This window comes from Macrotis lagotis, chromosome 1, assembly GCF_037893015.1.
Source record: "Macrotis lagotis isolate mMagLag1 chromosome 1, bilby.v1.9.chrom.fasta, whole genome shotgun sequence".
Lineage (NCBI taxonomy): Eukaryota > Metazoa > Chordata > Mammalia > Peramelemorphia > Peramelidae > Macrotis > Macrotis lagotis.
Window position 1 is genome coordinate 682,580,671 of NC_133658.1, and position 16,982 is coordinate 682,597,652.

Genomic DNA, 16,982 nt, shown 5'->3' on the forward strand with positions numbered 1-16,982 from the left:
ATCATTTAATCATGCTGTATGTTACCAGACTATCAGGCATGCTCTGATAAGCTGATATGGATTAGTGGGGAAGCATGCCATATGCTTAATTCAAAGCACATACATTTTATTCCTTTCTTCATTTTTCATTTTTATTATTTATGATGAAGATCATAAGTAAGATTTAATTTTTTGTTGTCTACCAGTTTTTGTACCAGTCTTAAACATAATTGGCTAATATGTTATTCCACAGTACACAAGTGCCACGTAATTATTCTTCATTTTATTTTGTATCTCTACATAGGGACCAATCTCATTCTCCTCATGCATGATAAACTACTGCTGACTTCCAAATAATGCATTTATTTGTCTTTCAAAGCTCTGTAACTTCTGAAATGAACAGAACACATATGGCTTCATTGGAATTTTACTTGCCTGTGGAGTAATGGAATTTGCCTTTTAGGTAGCTTTTGTTCTCTCACACTCTATGTCAAGAAGTTCTTTGGAAAATATCACTAAATAGAGAAAAAAAGCCATTTAGTTGTCAACAATGGAAGACTTGCTTACATAAAGACAACAAAAATAAAATTTTTATTTGGCTTCCTTTGCCTCCCAAATTACAGGTAGAAAAATCTGTTGCAAATCAGATGGATGACAGTATTTCTCCACCATGGTATGATAGAGAGATTTGAGTTCATATCCTTGCTATTACCTCTGTGACCTTGGACAAGTTGCTTCACCTCTGAGGGACTCTTTTCCCTCAATTTGCAAATGAGTCCCTGTCAGCTGAAAAACTGATCTTCTGAGATCAAAAATTCAAAAACAGTTGCCATTTTGAATTCCATAAGCAAAGAGTTGTAATGAATATGAATCCTACACATAATTTCTATCATTTACTATTATGTCTAGTTATTAACTCCACAATTTATTCAAGATTTTTAAAAACTTTTGACACGATTCAAAGATTATCATGAAACTAGAATTATAGGAAACCACTTATTTAGGACCCACCCACCTTCTCAAATTTACCCCTTCCAGATAGACCCACCATAGAGGATTGTAGAAAAGAGTAGAGTAAGAGTCAGTATTAAGTAATTATCTTCTCAACTGTTCTTGACTCAGGTTTTCACAGAGAGGATTCAAAAGTTTTGTTTCAAGGGACTTCCTACAATGCCTTACTCATCAATATTCATTCAAAAAAACAGTAGAGATTATATTTCAAAGTCAAATATTTGTTTGTCTCCTCCTTAGGCTTGCCCATGTCACCATCTTCCCTCCTATTTTTATTAGTGTGAATAATCCTGGACAAATGTTTAGGTGGAAAATTCAAGGCCTGGGTCATCAATAATTAGTCATTTGAACTTGAATAAGGCCTTTCATATTTCTAGACTTCTGCTTCCTCACATGCAAAATGAGACAGTTGGAATAAATAGAATAATGCTAAAGTCTCTTCTTCTCCAACTTCCAGTTACTCTGCTATTCTCTGAACTTTACCTTCCTCATATGTAAAATGAAGTATAATAATATAGGTATATAAAAATAAAAAAGTAAAAAGTAAAAAAATAAAATAAAAAAATATAGGTACTTTGTTAACTGTAAGGTACCACATAATAATAACTAGTACTTAAAAAGGACTTTATATTTTTTGCCAATTTTATCTCATTTGATCTTACAGCAACTCTGGGAGGCAAAAGCTGATATAATCCCCCATTTTTCAGAAGAGGAAATAGAAACAAAGAATCACACAATTAGGAAGTATCTGAGGTCAATTTTGAACTCAGGTCTTCTGGATTCCAAGTCCAGTGCTCTATACACTATACCACCTAGCTGCTCTGGTATCATAGTGACTATGATGAGACAGTGTTTTTGCCTCCATTGAGGGATAAGCAAAAGGAAATTGCCTCAAGGTGAAATATGAGGATTAGGTTAGATCAGGAGTGGGGAACCCTTTTTCTGCCAAGGGCTATTTGGATATTTATAACATCATTCATGGGACATACAAAACTATCAACTTGAAAATTATACTGCTATATTTGGTCAAATATTTAATTAATTCACTCCCTAAAAGCTCCTAGATTTGTTGAATTTTTAGTTCCACCTAGCAGTGTCAGACCAAATGATTTCACAGACCTTATATGACCCACAGGTTGGACATTCCCTGTCCCTGAATTAGATGTAAAAGCACTTGTCCTCATAAGATTGTTAAATTATAAAAGGAACTATGGAGGGTAGCTATAGAATTGCTGCAGCTGATGAATCAGCAAACATTTATTACATGTTACTATGAGCCAGGCACTGTACTAGCTGTTAGAAATACAGAAATGAAAATGAAATTGTTCCTGCCCTCAAGGAGGGGAAGAGAAAATATAAAAATAAAGTTATTTTTTAGGGGAGAGACATTTGCAATTGGTAGAAGTCAAAATAGGTTTTAGGTGGAAGATCTGAAGAGTAGAGGTTTAATGAAAAGAAAGAATTCTAAGAGGAAGAGGTGAGGAGGCAGTGCTTCTTGGTATGGAGGACATACAGTACATAGTTCTGCATTTGGGATATCTCTATGTCATATGTGAGGGGCTACAAAAAGGCTAGTTGGTTTTCCCATTTTCCATGCTTTCCATCTCACCAACTAGAGGACAGTCTCCAAAAGAGAAAGAACATGACTATCACAGCTCTACCCATAGAAAGAATTCATTAAATATTTGTTGAACCTAATTAAATTAAACTTGAATGATATTCTACAGACTAATCCAGTGAAGAATATTGAAATTGTACATTTTAACATAATTATCCAGATAATTATAATCCCTATCAATATACCAAAAAGGGGGAAAACCCATATCACCATAAATAGCATTTTAAAGAAATTTAGACAGGAAATATTGTGAGGTTCTGAGGAATTTAAAATGCCTCACCAACAATTATTGTTTTAAATCTTTTATGTGAGTCTTGAAAATACAGTCTGAGTTCTTTATTTTATCTGTTTACTTATTGGGGGGGGTTAGTAGTAAGTGAAACCAAGGAGTGGTGGATGATAATCTTAGCTTTTATAGTGATTCTTTGATCTTTGATAAATCTCTTTAACTTCTGAGTCTCAGTTTTCTCATTTGTAGAATGAAACATAAATCACTGTAAATTTTCTGTCATATTTAAAATTAAAACTGAGTGAATGTTTATATAAATACATGTAGTCAAGGAATAAAATATCATGTTGTAGTTATGAAAAGGTCAAGATGAAGGGGACAGTTCATAAAGAGGAATAGTAGGAAATACAGTAGGAAAGATAGGTGGGTACCAGGTTATGTAGGTCCTTAAATGTTAGACTAAAAAAATTTGTATTTTGAGCAGGAGAATAGTATAGTCAGGTTTATACCTTAGGAAGATAATTTTGACAGTTATATGTTGGATGAACATGAAATAGGAGATAATGGAAATAAAATGATCAGCTAGAAAATTACTTATGTGGAAATATGCTTGTAAGACTTTTAATGTATAACAGGCATTCTATTTCGTGCCTTCTCAATGTGTGGAGGAGAGGTTGAGGGACAGAGAGATTTTGAAACAATAAAATTTTTAAAAAGAAGACTCATAGTAATCTAGGAAAAAAGGTGAAAAAAAGGCTTGAACTAGGGGGGTGATTGTGTAAATGGAAAGACTGAGCCAAATGGAAGAGATGTTTTAGACACACTGTTTGTAAGGCTTAGTAACTAATTGACTGGGGTTGGGAGGTGTTTGAGGGAAGAATGCAAGATCACTCCAAGATTATGAACCTAGGTAATACCTTCCAGGGAAATAGGCAGGTTTAGAGACTAGGTAGGTTTAGGCAATTAAGAGATGGGTTCTTATTCTTGAAAATTTCTAATGAAGATTTCATCAATTGACATAATTTCTTTAAAATATTGGCTATCACTTGCTTTCTTGGAGTCTGTATAGGCATTTATCTCCATCTATATCCTAAATGTACTTTTTTTCTGTGTTCAATGAAGTTTGGGAAAAGCCCATTAGCATTTTTAGCATAACCACTTCAAGCACCAGTGTAGAAAAACAAAATGGAGAAAAAAACACTTTCAGGGAATAAGTGATCCAATTTCCAAGAAAGAAAGGAAGAGAATACTTAAAAAGCATCCCTACCCACAAATAAGTCATGTTGTTAATCTAGTCAATGAAGGACAGATGAGATCAAAGTTCTTTACATTTTTCTATTGGCATGTATCCAGGCTGTTCAGATAGATAAAGCTTTTATTATCTAATAGGCATTGTGCAATGAAAATACAAACAGGAGAAATCAAAATAGTCCCAACCCTCAGAAATTTGCAATTTGAATAGGGGAAAAATAACTAATAAAAGGGAAATGGGTTAAGCCTATAGTGATATGGCAAGAAGTATGGAACCCAGCAAGGTAAGGTCAAAATTGAACTCAAAATTCAAGGTAAAAATTGATTATCTGATGAAGCAAGAATGGTCTCAGTGGAATTGAAATGGAATATCCAGAGATGTCCAGGATGCCTGGTGAAGTTCAGGGGCAAAGACCAAAGTACTTGACCAAAAATTAGAGCTGTTTCTACTAATGAGTAGATTAGATACTTGTGATAACCCTGTAGGTGCTACTGTGGTCCATGTTTGTCCTTAAAATGCAAATTCTCCTAGAATTTAAACAGTAATTGTCTAGGCTTTCAATTTGCATATTAAAGAAAAAAATAGGTTTCTCCTCACTTCATGAAGTCACTCACAATTTGCTGGTTCTTCAGACTTTATGAATTCCTGACCTGATTTTTATGGAGAAATGCAGAAGAAAATGCACTGTACTTACTGGCTGGGGGTCAGGAAATGTGGATTCTATTTCTAGACTGCCATTAACTTCTTATATGACCTTGGAGAAAATCACTTAACCTCAGGACCTCAAGATTCCCATTTATAATCATTGTAGGGGGAAGTGTTGGAGGGGAAATGACAAAAGTCCTTTCAGTGTTTTCCCAGAATAGTGATAATAAACAGTCCTGGGCCTTCTCTCCTCTCCAGGTTTTCCAGTTCCTGAGGTGAGCTGGTTTAGGGATGGCCAGGTTCTTTCCGCTGCGTCGCTGCCCGGCGTGCAGATCTCATTTAGCGATGGCCGCGCTAAATTGACGATCCCCGCTGTGACAAAAGACAACAGTGGAAGATATTCCCTACGAGCTACCAATGGATCTGGACAAGCGACTAGTACTGCTGAACTCCTCGTGACAGGTAGGAGGTGGGGTCCCAGACCCCAACCTTCACCCCAGTCTTGTCCCTCATTCTCTTCAGAGTGCACCATGCACAAGGACTTGAGTCAAATGGAAGGCATTACAGTGTCAAGTTCAGAAAGTGACACAATATCCAGTTGGGATAAGTTAAAAGCAATTTGTTTATTTTTTGGTAAATTATAATACATAGAAATAGCATAATTGGTCTCTGAGTTAAGAAGGCCCAAGTTGAAATCCCACCTGTGACAGGCATATCAAGAATAGTACCTACTAAGAGTTGGACTTTAAGGGCACAAACACAAAAGACCCAGTCCTCCAGCATTTTGTATTTAAAGAAATGTAGGAGTGTAGACTGTCTGAGTAACCCTGGGAGGTCTTCAGTACTCTAGGCAGCTCTGGAGAGAGTTTCTTTACCTTGTTATTCCCTCTACCCGTGGAATCTCAAGGGTCATCCAGAGCCCCATAACACAAAAGCTCCCTGCCAGAGAAATAGAAGCATGTTATTTGGAGGCTACTCCATACATATTTGTGGAGAATACAAATGTATCTTGATCTCCTGAACTTTAATTACTAAATATTTATGCCATAATGTAAAAAGAAGAGAATGGTGATTAATTTTCTTATCAATCATAGGAAGGAGATAGCCTTTTATAAAGTTTTCAGACATTTTGCACATTTTTGGTACATATTAGGTTAAAGGGAGATAATGTGAATACACTTTGGAAAACTTCAAAAGCACCATATAGGTGTGAACTATCATTACACATCATGCTGTTCATGTAGGATGTATCACAAGTCTCAGGGCAGCTTCAAACTATTAAAGCTTATTAAAGCTACATTAAGCTTTTAATGTATGTGTAGTCACATTTGTATACACACATATAAGTAGGGTTTCCCAAAAGTCTCCATGCAGCTTTAACCTATTCAGGTTTATATGTACACACACACACACACACACACACACACATACATGTCTGTGTGTCTATATATTTATATATACATATTTGTGTGTATATATATATATATGCAAACACACACATATATATGTATAAGAAGATAAGTGGATTTGTGACCCAAAAGTAGATAAGTGGATAAGTGTCCCAAAAATCTCAGTGCAAATTTGAGGTATTTCGATAGCTTATTTAATAGCTATTTTAATAATTTAAAGCTGCATGGAGACTTTTGAGACATCTTGCATACATATGTATATATATATATGTTTATACATTTATATTTATATCAATATGTATACTTACACAAATGTGTGTATAAATGTAAATATATAAATGCCTCTATATATCTAGGCCACAACACTTTAAAATTTCTATTTGACTATATTGCTGAGTCAATAAATATTTATTGTCTCCTATATTCCAGCAACTGTGTTATGTTCTAATAAAGATATTAAAAAGGCAAAAGATCATTCCTGCTTTGAAAGAGCTAATAGACTTTTTTTTGGTTTTTTTTAAGACAATGGGGTTAAGTGACTTGCCCAAGGTCACTCAACTAGGTAATTATTATGTGTCTGGAGTCAGATTTGAACTTAGGTCCTCCTGACTCCAGGACTGGTGCTCTATCCACTGTGCCACCTAGAGGTTCCCACTAATAGACTTTTTAATAAAAAGTAGAAATGTTTTGGTCAGACTTAATCTTTGACCATGAACTGAAGCAAAAAGGCAAAAAAAAAAAACCCTTGATGCCCTTTAAAATGTTAATATCTGAAAAAATCAATTTATCTTACAAAGATCTAACTAAATATTTGTTTTATTAAGTGTATTTGGCATAATAATAATTCCATTATTATTTATGAATCTTAGTGATGATTTTATAAGGAGAATGTGAAAAGAACAGGTGACAATCCTTAGTCTTTGACTGTTGCTCAGATCATTAGAGTACATTGCTTTCTTGTCTGTTCTATTACAATTCAAATAAGAATTTAAAAGTAGGTGGGCATTTGCATTATTTGAAGAGATAGATATAGAATAATCAATGGAAGATGCCATAAATAGATATAATGTTAAGTTGAATTATTTTAAAAATATTTAATAAAAACAAAAGGAGATGCCAGGAGATAGAGGGCTAACCCAAAGTCAAGCACTTGATTTCATATCATGCCTCTGACATTTATTGGTTATGTGACTCTGGCCAAGTGTTCTTGGCAACTCTAAGACTAAATGGTAGACAAGGTACTGATTCCAAATGGAACTGCAGTTTCAGTTCTTGCCCCTATTTAGGTAACATACAGGTATGTACAAAAACCAACAAAAATGTGATATTTCCCCCAAAGTTATCTTTTGACATGTGGAAAACAACTCTTAAAGGAACTTATACCATAATATGTCAAGTTGCATTCAAATGCAAAAGTGAGTCTGGAAGAAAAGGCTCCAGAAAAGTCCATGACAAGAATCTCATAAAATTTATGTAGCAATATTGAACAGTCTGAATCAGGAAACCCCCAAAGGAGATTTCTATGCTTTCTAAAACATCTTTGCAGTCACCCACTATTCAAATACAGTATAAAGGATGCTCAAATCAGCAATTCTTCTTCAAGTTTGGAGACAGTGCATTCTTAGACCATCCAAATAATGATAAATAATACTAGTAAGTATTTTTAATTTATTAAGCACTTTGCTAAGTATTTTCCAGGTATTATGTCATTTGACCCTCACAAGAACCCTAGGAGGTAGATCCTGTTATTATTCCCATTTTACAGCTGAGAAAACTGAGGCAAACAGATTTGTCTAAGATCACACAACTAGTAAGCAAATGAGATTTGAATTGTTGCTCTAAACATTGCATCACTTGACTGCCTTTGAATGTCTACTTCTATAGTCAGTATCTTGGGGTATTGCTATAGAGAATTGGTAGAACTGATTACAGTATTCCTTCCTTCTCTCCATTCTACAAATTGTAGCAGAAACAGCGCCACCCAACTTCGTACAAAGACTACAGAGCATGACCGTGAGACAAGGAAGCCAAGTTCGCCTGGATGTAAGAGTGACAGGAATCCCTACACCTGTGGTGAAGTTCTATCGGGACGGAGCAGAAATCCAAAGCTCCTTTGATTTCCAGATTTCACAAGAAGGCAACCTCTACAGCTTATTAATTGCAGAAGCTTATCCTGAAGACTCTGGAACCTATTCAGTAAATGCTACGAATAGTGTTGGAAGAGCTACTTCAACTGCAGAATTACTGGTTCAAGGTAACAAATTTGAGATCCCTATACCTGGACCTTCTGTGATTTCTTCTCTACGTCTTCATGTGTATATGTTCTCCATTTTGCTGATCATAATTGGAAATAAGAATGGATAGGAAGAAGGGCAAAGAATAAGATTTAATTGCTTAAGAGGACTCAAAACCAATGACAATGACAGTGTTTTGTGGGAGACCATTTGGAGATCCTATTAGATAATACAATGCAGACTGATAAAGTAAAGACAAAGGAGGTTCTTGACTCAGAAAAGATCTATGAAATCATCAATAGGTAGAAATTCTAACCTCCAAAGGGAAAGACCTTAGGATGTAGGTGTGCAGAAATGGCAGCTGTGGAAGTAATTTAGAAGTGGGAGGATTAGGCACCAATCAACAATGAAAAGGAATTCAGAGGCAGACATTTGAATTCTCAAGCTAGCATCATCTCGTTTAGACAAATGATGGACTTATTTTAGAGGATGAGTTGTTTTTAATAGCTCTTTGTGCAGTCTTGTATAACAAATATGTTTTCAGTTTACTGACCTAATTAATATTTATTTGAAATGCAATCCTTTCCACATTTTTCAACTATTTAAATGACCATAGAATTGGATTGATTTTGCTTGTAGCCAGTGTTTATATACTTCCTAAAATGAGCTAGGCTGTGGTTCATCCTTCTAAACGTTTGTCTTCTTCCTACAGGCGAAGAAGTAATACCCGCTAAAAAGACAAAAACAATTGTTTCGACTGCTCAGATTTCCCAAACAAGACAAACTCGAATTGAAAAGGTACTTTTCCCTATACTCTTGCCAGTTCTCCTGTAATTCAGCTTGCTGTTCTAATCAGTGGTCCTCTTCCTCCTTCTGTTTCTTCTCATTATTATCACTATCATTCTTTACAGAAAATTGAAGCCCACTTTGATGCCAGATCAATTGCGACTGTTGAAATGGTCATAGATGGTGCCACCGGACAACAGCTGCCCCACAAAACACCGCCAAGGATACCTCCTAAGCCTAAGTCAAGATCACCAACTCCACCATCCATTGCTGCAAAAGTTCAACTGGGCCGCCAGCAATCCCCATCCCCAGTTAGACAGTCACCATCTCCTGTCAGACATGTGCGAGCCCCAACCCCATCTCCTGTCAGGTAGAGGAAGCCTTGCTAATTGCACTCAATCAACTGGAAACCCAATAGGTGGAGAAAACAATTGACAATGTAGTATCTGATGGGAAAAATAATGACATAAGCAACATTTTTTTCACCCTTGCAACAGGCTTCACAAAATGTACAAGAGAAGTTTCACAAAATTCTCCCAGGTCAAGAAGTAGGAAAAGATTTTTTTTTCTTAGGTTTTTGCAAGGCAATGGGGTTAAGTAACTTGCCCAAGGCCACACAGCTAAATAGTGATTAAGTGTCTGATGCTGAATTTGAACTCAAGTACTCCTGACTCCAGGACTGGTGCTCTATCTACTGCACCACCTAGCTACCTCACCTAGCCTAACTGAATTTTTAAAGAAAAATCAAGCTGAGAAGGAGAAATACAAGTGGACACTGATCCACATGAGTAACTCCTTAGAGCTTATAGAGATAAGGCATTTCTATTTGGTAGGGGAAAGAAAGCAACTCATCTGCTGCTAGAGAGAAAACACACACACACACACACACACACACACACACACACACACACACACACACACACAGAATCTGTTAACTTTCCATATTAACTAATTCCCATATTAGCTAAGTGCTGCAGGAAAAAACCCCAAGTTTTATCACTCTAGTTACAGTTCTGGAGAAATTATATTATTAGGTGAATCACAGTTATAAACCAGCTTTTCCCTGGTTTAAATTGCTCAATATTTACAAATCTTGGTTGTGTTTTTGTTCAGATCTGTGATTTCATCACTATAGAAAGTTCCCAATAAGGAAACTTCATCAACCAATCCAGATTGCCAACTTTTTTGCAGTTTATCACCTTAGAAAGTTGCCTGTGGTGTTGACAAAGTGGTGCTTGCTCAGGGTAACCCAGTCAGTATGTGATAGAAAAGTCAGTCTCTATTTTTTGCATTTGGAAAGAACCCTAGCTCCTAACCTGAACTCCAGGTGCACCTGGAGTAAGTCATGTGATTACTCAGGTCCTCTGTCTTCTCATGTGAAAATTGACATATTTAGCTTAGATGATCTTTCAAGTTCTTAGCAGCTCTAATGCCCTATGTTTCTTTCGAAATATCCCATGGGTTTATTTGGGAGAATATTTTAAAGGGTGGAAATTCATTGCATTCAGAAATATGTAATGGAAGCTAGTACAAATGCAATAGCACTCTAATATTTTTGCCAAGAAAATTTCAAATGAGTTCACAAAGAGTCTGACACCACTGAAAAGCAATTGAAAAACAACAACAATAAACCTTTAATAGGCAGCATGGACTAGGGGATGGAAATCTGAACACAAAATCAAGAAGTCTTGAGTTCAAATTCTACCTTTAACTCTGGGGAAGGTGTTTAAGCCTTCTGTGCCTCAGGCAAGCCTTTAAAACTATAAACTTTTTCTTTTAATCAGATAGTTCCTATATCAATTAAATCTCAGGTCTGGCCCCCATTCCTATCTCTGTAAATAGTCAATATGGAAATTAAAGCTAATGGGTATAGGGAATTTGACTAGCTTTCAAAGATCCTGTCAAACTACAAAATGTAGAATAAAAAGTTAAAGGAAGTCTTGTAGAGAAGGAAAATAGATATAAATTTTATGGAAAATGAATGCTACTGTTTCTTCTTTACTTTTTCGACATTATCTCCTATACCACCTTTCATATGAAACAGAAAATTCAGCAAAGAAAGAAAATCTGCTAGTTCATAGCAAGGCTAAACTAGAAAATACCTGCTCTGAGATGCACTCTTCCTCCTACTCCCACTCTTAGAGCACAAAGGAAGTTCTGTCTTGGTTACCTGACGATGGGCAGGATGTCATATGGATGCTTATATTGGAAACTCAAGCTCAAATCCATCTTGTCTTTCACACGAAATTCTAGTTGACTCTCTTCCCAACTCCAAGTCGTTCATCATCAAATTATAGTCCTCCTAATAGAACACAATTTTCTGACTGTTGGAGCACAATGATTTTGAGGTACACTGATCTCAGGATCACTTGGACCATTACTAGGAAGTCATAAATGAAAATTCAAAATTTTTGCCAGGAATTTTCTATTCAAACTTGAGTCAGGAAATATAACAATTTAAAAGAAGAAAAGTGGTCACCCAGGAACTGAAAGGTCTGTTTAGTTTCATTATGTTTTTGTTTGTAGAGAAAGGCAAATGTATTGCATTGACTAAGGCCCACAGTATCCAACTGTGACCAGGGATTTTTTATTGTAGCACAAAAATGAGCACTTCTCTCTAATGAATTAAATTACATTGATTTTCACAGTTATTGCCTCACCTGAAGCCTGTTGCTAATCAGTTGTATGGGGATTGTGGTTGGGATGTGATTGGAGTTGTTCTGATCTTTAATATTTTTCTGAGTTAGTCTACTTTGACCCATTATAATAAGTGTACTGAATCAAAGGTCACATTATTGAAATACTCACCTTCAATCAGGTGATAAATCTAGAGCTAGAAGGGACTTTAGAGGTCATCTAGTCTAACTACTTCTTTTTATAGATGAGGAAATTGAGGTCCCAACAGGTAACCTTATACGAAGGTATATATGCTTAAGGTCATACAGAAAGTAGGAGAAGTCAAGATTTGAACCCAAATTCTTTGATTCCAAATTCTTACTGTACCAAGTCTAAATTGCTCTTCACTGTCCTTTGTTGTCATTGTGTTTGTGTGTGTGTGTGTTTTAACATGCCATCATTTGTAAAGCAGAGATTTGTTTTCTCTAAGTATTTCTTAAGTTTGATCACAACTTCATCTATTAAAAAAATTGATTTTCCACAGAAGAGCCCTTTTTAAGACGAAGTGATTAAGAATCTTACCCACTAAACTGCAGTAAATGCTGCAACTTATTGTCAATTTCCATTTTAATTTAGTAACAAATAACAACTGTACCTTGAACACTAATTGGAATAAAATAGCTGTTGCATTTATGAGCAGTTTAAGTTAAATACTCTATGCAGGGATTGGTAGCTGACAGAGTAAATTTATAAACATTTATCTCTGTGCAGATTTTTTGCAAAGGGCTATGATAAAGAAGCAACACTGCCACCTGGAGTGTCAATTACAGTAAAGCCTCAATCACATCAGAACTCAATAAATTATTAAAAAATAATTTACTAGCTGGAAGGTGGTTTGGAGTTACCCCCAGACTACAATTCCAAATTGGTAAGAAACGCCAATGCCTGTAGCAATATTTTGTCAATGAATCCTATACTTCATCATCTTAGTTGGACTATACTTCCCGGTGTTTAGGATCTCTGGTTTACATTAGTCCACTATGTAGGAAGACAACTTAATTAAAATCATAGTTTATGACAACACTAAAGATATAACAAAGAAATATGGAAGTCTAATGTTCTTTACTAATCCTTTCTGTATTAATTTAGATTATATATATTTAAAAAGGAAGTAAGATTAGAAAGGGGGGGATAAAATCAGCTAAAACTAAGAAGGGAATGATAAATGAGCAGTAAGAGTATTGTGAAATATATCAATGGTCATCCCATTGATGGAGAGAGAGAAAGAGAGAGAGAGAGAGAGACTGAGAGAAGGAGGAGGAGGAGACAGAGAAGGAGGAGGAGGAAAAAAGGAGAGTCAGTGAGAAAGGGATCAGGGAGAGAGAGGGGAGCTGGCATAAGAACCAAACTGCCTCTTTGGGGCACTGAACAAGTAATCTTCCAGTATTAATAGACAACTTTCTAAGATTATAAATTACAAACGTCTACCTGCATTGGCAGCAGGGGTTTCCTCATCTTTGAATTCCCTAAATCAATAAATCATAGGCTCAGTCTATATATATATATATATATATATATATATATATATATATATATATATATATGTATATATGTATATATATATACATATTTCATTATTTTGACATTTGGTTTACATCTGGATTTTAAGGGAAGCATCCTTAACCATCTTGATTTGCCTATTGTAAGGGCAAGTGGAGGAAGAAGGAGGATACTAAAAGGTTCTAACATTCTTCTATGGGGTTCGATATATTTCTCTCTTGATGCAACGACGTAGAAGGAAAAAGATATACTAAGACACGAATCAAATTATTTTGAATCACTATTTTTTTGGTCTATAGGATAATTGAAATGGATTAATGAGACATTTTTAAAAATGCAGATCAAAGCAACTTCAAATCTTCCTCTCAGAAATCAAACCCTATGATTTGTATGGGAAATTTTATGAAATGATATGAATTGATGCCATCTGTCTCTTTATTCACCAGATCTGTGTCTCCAGCTGGAAGGATTTCTACCTCACCCATCAGACCTGTGAAGTCCCCATTACTTATCCGAAAGGCACAGACCACCATGGCTACTGGTCCTGAGGTGCCTCCCCCTTGGAAGCAAGAGGGCTATGTAGCTACCTCTGAATCACAAATGAAGGAAACTACAGTAACAAGTTCAACACAGATTAGAACTGAAGAAAGATGGGAAGGAAAATATGGTATCCAAGAACAAGTAACCATCAGTGGAGCTGCTGGGGCTGAAGTCAGTGCTACTTCCACCACTTCTACAAGGGCAGCCTTTGCTGCTGAAGTAGTAGCCACTGGTGCTAAAGAGGTAAGGAAAGAGTCTAAGGTGGAATGAGTTTCTTTTATAGATTAGTCATTGGTCTTTGATGATGCTGAACATTAGTAACAGATTCTATTGCAAACATTTAGGCTAAGGAGGTTGGAGGTTAGAGTCATCAATCATATAAAGATGCATTTGTCCAAAAAATGAATGTGAATAATGACTCAATGTAGCTCAAGCTTGATAAGAGCATTTTAAAAAAATGATGTGAGAATTGTAAGTGTAAATTCTTGTAAATGGTTGTTTTGGCTTCTCAAGTCAGTGAGTGGCATCTGAAACCTTGTACGTTCTCTAATATGATCTCTTGACTATTTCTTTCTGTTGTGTCCTAATCTTTGCTATGTATGAAAATAATGTCATTTGGTGTCTCTCTCTTAGGTGAGACAAGAAACTGACAAAAGCGCAGCTGTTGCGACTGTTGTGGCCGCAGTTGATATGGCAAGAGTGAGAGAACCAGTAACAAGTGCTGTAGAACAGACTGCACAGAGGACAACCACGACTGCAGTGCACGTGCAACCTGTTCAAGAGCAGGTACCTGGAACATGGGGATGCCTTTGGTTTCCCTTCCCCTTCATAGGACCGTGTCATTTTTCTTACATTAGACAAAAGTTGACAATTTTGCCCTTCCAAAGTTATACTAGTACTATTTCTATTCCAAAGGGAAACCCCCTCAGGAAATTCTTGTTCGGTTGATGAATATAGACTAATTTTGTTAAAATATATCAATCTCTTGTTTTTTTATCACCTTCGTTTCCTGTTTTATCTTTCCCCTCTTCTCCCACCAAAGAGCTATTCCTTATAACAAAAAGTAAAGAAGAAAGAGAAAAATAATTCAATGAAGCTGACCAACACATCAACCAATTTCAAAATTATATTCAGTGTTTTTCATGCATAATTACCTCTGAAAGAAAGGAGGGTGGTCTATTCCATTTTTCTCCTTGGGAACCAAACTTGGTCACTGTTGACCCATTCTAAGGGGAGTTCTGACTCTCCTCTAAATAACTTCTAAACAACTGTTTAAAATATCCAAGTTGGGCTGCAGGAGTTTGGGAGTGGCAGCTAGAAAGGATTCTGGCTAGGAATCCAACTAAAAAAATAGTCCTGACAAAGTCAGGAAGGTAAGAGATCATCAAGAAGAGCAAACAGAGTTGGGGAGATTTAGTGAATATGCTGCAAAAAGTGAGGAAGATATAGTGAACAGGAGTTCATGGAAGTTAAGTCAAGAAGGAAAGGATAGACAGATGCTGTGAAGTCAAGTCCAGAATGCCAGCCTAGGAAAAAGGAGCCAATAGGTAACATAGTTCTAAGCAGACATGGTTCAGAGCTCAGAGGAGGTTAGAGAGTTAGCCAGAACTGAGGATCATTATTCTCAGGCAAAAGTTGTTTTCATGTGACCTTTTTATACTACTACCTAGTGTGTGGAGGTGATCTTGAGGGCATAGATGTTGGTAGTAGTCCAAAGGAATTATGCAAATCTATAGCTGAATCCTATCTCTAACTTAGGACAGAACTTTAACTGAGGTAGTAACAGATATAATAGTGTGACTCCATGGGTTTGGATCTCTCAAAGTCTATGGTGGTATTGGGGTTCTATCTGTTTTGGATTATTCCAAATAGGAGGAGACAGTAACCATTAGATCATGAGCATTAGTTAGTCCAGGAAACTCAACTTACTGGCCTGGCATCATCAGAACTTTCCAGACCTGCTTTGTAGAGTAATTAATAGATAGATTTCTTCTGAAAGAAGGTCTGTCATCAGTAGGGCATAATATTAATAATAATGTTCGTCTTTCATTCTCAAAGAAGACCATGACATCAGGAAGGTGATGCCATGACAAGAACATAAATTCGATTTTTGTGAGGGGGTGCTGTGCTAAGTTACCAGTCTCACTTTCTCCTCCAGAGCCATCTGGTCCAGTGATCAGATATGTATCAGGATGACTGGAGATGACCCTGGATGTGAGGCAATCAGGGTTAAGTCACTTGCCCAGGGTCACACAACTAATAAGTGTAAGAGGCTGGATTTGAACTCCCATCCTCCTTATTCCAAGGCCAGTGCTCTATCCACTGAACCATCTAGGTGCCTCTTTAGTATCATATACTCTGCATAGTTTGCACATTCTCTGCCCTTTTTTATATTCTTTAATTGCATTTGCAGGGCTGTTTTAGGGACACAGCCACAAATGCTAACTTAACCTGACTCACTGAAAACTTGAATCTTGTCTCCTTATTTGGAATTATTCCAGACCCTTACTAAATGAACTATATCTCAAAACTAAATTGGAGGGCAGTTAATTCACTATATACTTGAAAAAGAATTTCCCTAAATCTCTAATAACTGGAGAACAGAGTAAGCTCACTCCACTTTTAGATAGATCTAATTATTAGGGATATTTTCCTGATCTCTGGGCTAAATTTGCTTATTTGCAACATCTTCCCATTGTTTCTAAGTCTCTCTAGAATCTAGGGAGTCATCTAATTCATTTTTTGTTTCCTCAAAGAGAGTCATCAAACATGTAATTTAAAAACCTGAAACCTCCAGGGATCATCTAATCCTAGCCCTTCATTTATTAGACAGAATAAGAAGCAAAGATTTAGGGACACCTATTTCTATAGGCAATTTCCCACTCCAAGTTATCAGCAGAGCCAGGGAAGAAATCTGGGTCCTTTTTCTTGAAGTTGCCCTATCCTCCAAGGAGATATTAATTGAAACTTGTTTATTATGCCAAGACCGATACCACAAAATCCAGCCATTTCCCTACTCATCTAGTTACTATTATACTTCAATTTTTCTTTCTTCCTCCCAAATCTCAGCTCTTTCTTGCATCTTGTGGTATTTATGATTTTT

The 16,982-nt window shown here is 36.2% G+C and overlaps 1 protein-coding gene across 1 annotated transcript in view; it reads left to right on the forward strand.

The window, feature by feature from the left end:
* The window catches only part of TTN (titin), a 408,614-nt gene that overhangs the window by 7,278 nt on the left and 384,354 nt on the right, over positions 1-16,982 (forward strand). Inside the window, exons 3-8 of the mRNA XM_074212758.1 lie at positions 4,993-5,196; positions 8,110-8,397; positions 9,090-9,175; positions 9,289-9,533; positions 13,786-14,122; positions 14,513-14,665. Coding sequence (XP_074068859.1) covers positions 4,993-5,196; positions 8,110-8,397; positions 9,090-9,175; positions 9,289-9,533; positions 13,786-14,122; positions 14,513-14,665 — 1,313 coding nt within the window. The remainder of the gene's footprint in view (positions 1-4,992; positions 5,197-8,109; positions 8,398-9,089; positions 9,176-9,288; positions 9,534-13,785; positions 14,123-14,512; positions 14,666-16,982) is intronic.